This window comes from Protomyctophum bolini (assembly GCF_963924005.1).
Source record: "Protomyctophum bolini genome assembly, chromosome: 12".
NCBI lineage: Eukaryota > Metazoa > Chordata > Actinopteri > Myctophiformes > Myctophidae > Protomyctophum > Protomyctophum bolini.
Genome location: NC_137873.1, coordinates 30,119,734 through 30,123,101, shown reverse-complemented (window position 1 = coordinate 30,123,101; position 3,368 = coordinate 30,119,734). Strand labels below are relative to the sequence as shown.

General features: G+C 43.6%; 1 protein-coding gene across 6 annotated transcripts in view; it reads left to right on the top strand.

The window, feature by feature from the left end:
• znf521 (zinc finger protein 521) overlaps positions 1-1,799 on the top strand; it is a 140,975-nt gene extending 139,176 nt beyond the window's left edge. For all 6 annotated transcript variants that reach the window (XM_080778641.1, XM_080778640.1, XM_080778639.1 and 3 more), the window contains one exon: positions 183-1,799. In XM_080778641.1, the coding sequence (XP_080634767.1) occupies positions 183-212 (30 nt within the window). In that variant the 3' untranslated portion in view covers positions 213-1,799. The remainder of the gene's footprint in view (positions 1-182) is intronic.
• Positions 1,800-3,368: the final 1,569 nt, after the last annotated feature.

Here is a 3,368-nt window from a genome sequence, read left to right as displayed (position 1 = left end):
TGTCAATCGTAATCACCACCAAAACATGAAATCGTCCAAACGGTTGCAACGTTTCAAACGTTAGTCTTTGATTTGTGCACAGATCAGACGGCGCTTTGTTCACGTTGTTTAAAAGGCAGAAATAACGATGTACTGTACTGTACGCCCGGTGTGTGATGGTTTGTCTCTTTGTGTCCTTGCAGAACCACACGTTGACTCAGCACAGCAGCTAACATGGCAGAGATCAGCGCCACGGCCCAAGACAAGGATCACATTGCGCCAGAGCATCAACGTCTGACCGCCAATTACCGTCGGTGCAGTTTCCCACTGACTCCCTTCTTGCACTGAACTTTAGATTCAGTTTACTACCCTGAGGAACCACGCCAGAACGAGAAGAAAAAGAAAAAAAATACATAAAAGAAAGAGACCACGGAGGAGGGGAAAACAGGACAATTTAAACCCCTCCCAGTTCGTTACTAAACATCATTTCAAGACAACAGAAAAGGCCAACTTTGTTTGTACATAGAATTCTTCATGTGTTGCTTATCTACATCTATATTGCAATCTTATACAGTATTTGCCAATGTACAGTTGAAAATGTTTGTCCAAAAAAAAAAAGAGAGAGAGAGAGAGAGAAAAGAATAGGAAAGAAAATGGAGGGGAAGGGGAATAAAAATAAAGAACAATGCCATTGTCAATCAGACCAGATATGGGACTCAAGCGGTGGTTTGTTGTGAAGGAGAACCAGGGTGCCACTATTAAAGGATGTAGAAAAGCTGTAAGGAACCACAAAGTGTTAAACATGGAGGAGGACTCATTTCATCAGCCGCCGATATCCCTACCGCGCAGTTATACGTGGTCAGTCATCACAGTCAGGGGGTTTAGAGAGCTCTATTCACCAGCATTAGGTTTGAAACGTCCATAACTGTGTCAGCCTGTCCCATCATCTCTACACGGCTGTCAAGAGGACCAGCTGAGGACGGTGTTGCGGTTAATGTGCTCTGCCGTGTTCATGGAGATGTCAAATGAGAAGTGGGGGGGGTGGGGTGGGGGGTGGTTGGGGAACAAAACAGCACAGATAACGCAAGGGAAGCAAAAAAAAGGAAAAAAAAAACAGGACAGGATTCTGATATATGCAAACGCAGTGACACAGATTTGGAAAAGGCTATAGTTCCTCTGGTTGGCGTGTGAACAGAGGCATGAAGACCCCCATGTGGCTCTCAGAGCATGGGGGAATCTCCAGCCCACTGACTCAACCTGTACATTTCTGTTGTTAATGTTTACTGCTCGTTCAAGCCTGGAGATTACTGGAATTTATTTTTGTTCTGTTTTTTTTCCCTGTTCGGTTATATCTCTGTATTTTTTATTTTATTTTTCTGCAATTGGGAGTAAATCCATTTTTAATTTGGGGTCATGGAGACTGAACATGTATTCGGTCTCTCCCGGGGATAAAAGGATTCTAAAATCTCTGTCCCTGGTCTCTCCTGGAGAGTGTCCAAGTTCTCTTGTTTCTCTGCGGTGTCCCATTGCTCTGCTCAAGCTGGAAGCCATTGTGGCATCATACACAACTATAAATCATTCTGTTATGTAAATGTTTTGCATTCATCGAACCTGAGATGCACTTTTGTATGAAACTTTAATGTTTTGACCTTTTGATTGAGAATTGTTCGTACTCAGTTTACAGGAAACCACCATCTCCTGCAAAGGAAGGACCGTTCTCTCTGATGTTATTAAAATGTATTGTACAAATATGGAGTTCTGTATTTGGCAGACCTCATTTTTTGTGTTGCACATGTGATGAAAATATTAAAAACTGTATGAGGAAATGGCTTCAGTCTGCCTTGATTTTCTGTTTGACACAATATTTGTGTATGCTTGTGCATGCGTCCGTGTGTGTGTGTGTGTGTGTGTGTGTGTGTGTGTGTGTGTGTGTGTGTTTGTGTGTGTGTGGAGGATATAAACCGATCAAACAGGATCTGTCATTACAAACATGATTACCATCAAAAGCTTACTTTGCTCCTCCATTGTATCAAATTGCATCCTATTTTTCCTGGTTCCCTCGTGGCTCTCGCTAACGAACATCTGAGCATCTTTCGAGGGAGGTCTTTGTTATTAATGACTTCATTACCCATCACCCTGTGCGGTCCCATTCTACACAGCCTCGCACTAGGCCTATTTAGGGAGCCTCCAGCACTCCGGGGGAGCAAGAGAAAGATTCTTCTGCCTTTGCCGAGTGGGACAAAACCCATTCAACAACATCTGTCTGTCCTAGTAAATGATTCATCACTACAAAGTTGAACTGTTGTGACATAGTTCTATTCGAGCTTTTGAGTTTTGGTTGGAAAAGATGCCATTTCTCCAGTGCACCACGGTGAAACTCGCACCATAGTATCTAGGTTATACTGTGAATAATAAACGGCGCTGCTATTCACGGCATACCAGTGGTTCATATATGGCATGAAGCCCTACAGCAGGGATACTCAACCTCAGAAATTGCGGAAATTGTAATTGCGGAAATTGCGGAAATGGTGGAAATGGAAATTGCGGAAATTGCGGAAATGGAAATTGCGGAAATTGCGGAAATGGTGGAAATGGAAATTGCGGAAATGGAAATTGATGAAATTGCGGAAATGGAAATTGCGGAAATGGTAATTGCGGAAATTGCGGAAATTGCGGAAATTGCTCTTCACTTATAGCTATCTATTTTCAGGTAGATTGTTTTATTTTACTCAGTCAGCCATATCACTACTCATTTTTTTTCATGAAAAAGGTCATAGCTGGGTAATCTATTTTCAGGCAAATTGTGTTTATTGTATTTTATTTTACTCAGCCATAACAATTTATTTTCTGTTAACCAACTTGCTGGCTGGCAGGCAGGCAGACAGCTACTCATAGACAGGCAGACAGACAGACAGCTACTCATGGAGAATTGGACAGGCAGGCAGTCAGACAGCTACTCATAGACAGGCAGACAGACAGCTACTCATGGAGAATTGGACAGGCAGGCAGACAGCTACTCATGGACAATTGGACAGGCAGGAAGGCAGACAGCTACTCATAGACAGACAGACAGCTACTCATGGACAATTGGACAGGCAGGAAGGCAGACAGCTACTCATAGACAGACAGACAGCTACTCATAGACAATTGGGCAGGCAGGCAGACAGCTATACTCATAGACAGACAGACAGCTACTCATGGACAATTGGACAGGCAGGAAGGCAGACAGCTACTCATAGACAGGCAGACAGACAGCTACTCATGGACAATTAGTCAGGCAGGCAGACAGCTACTCATGGACAATTAGGCAGGCAGGCAGACAGCTACTCAGACAGGCAGACAGACAGCTACTCATGGACAATTGGACAGGCAGGCAGGCAGACAGACAG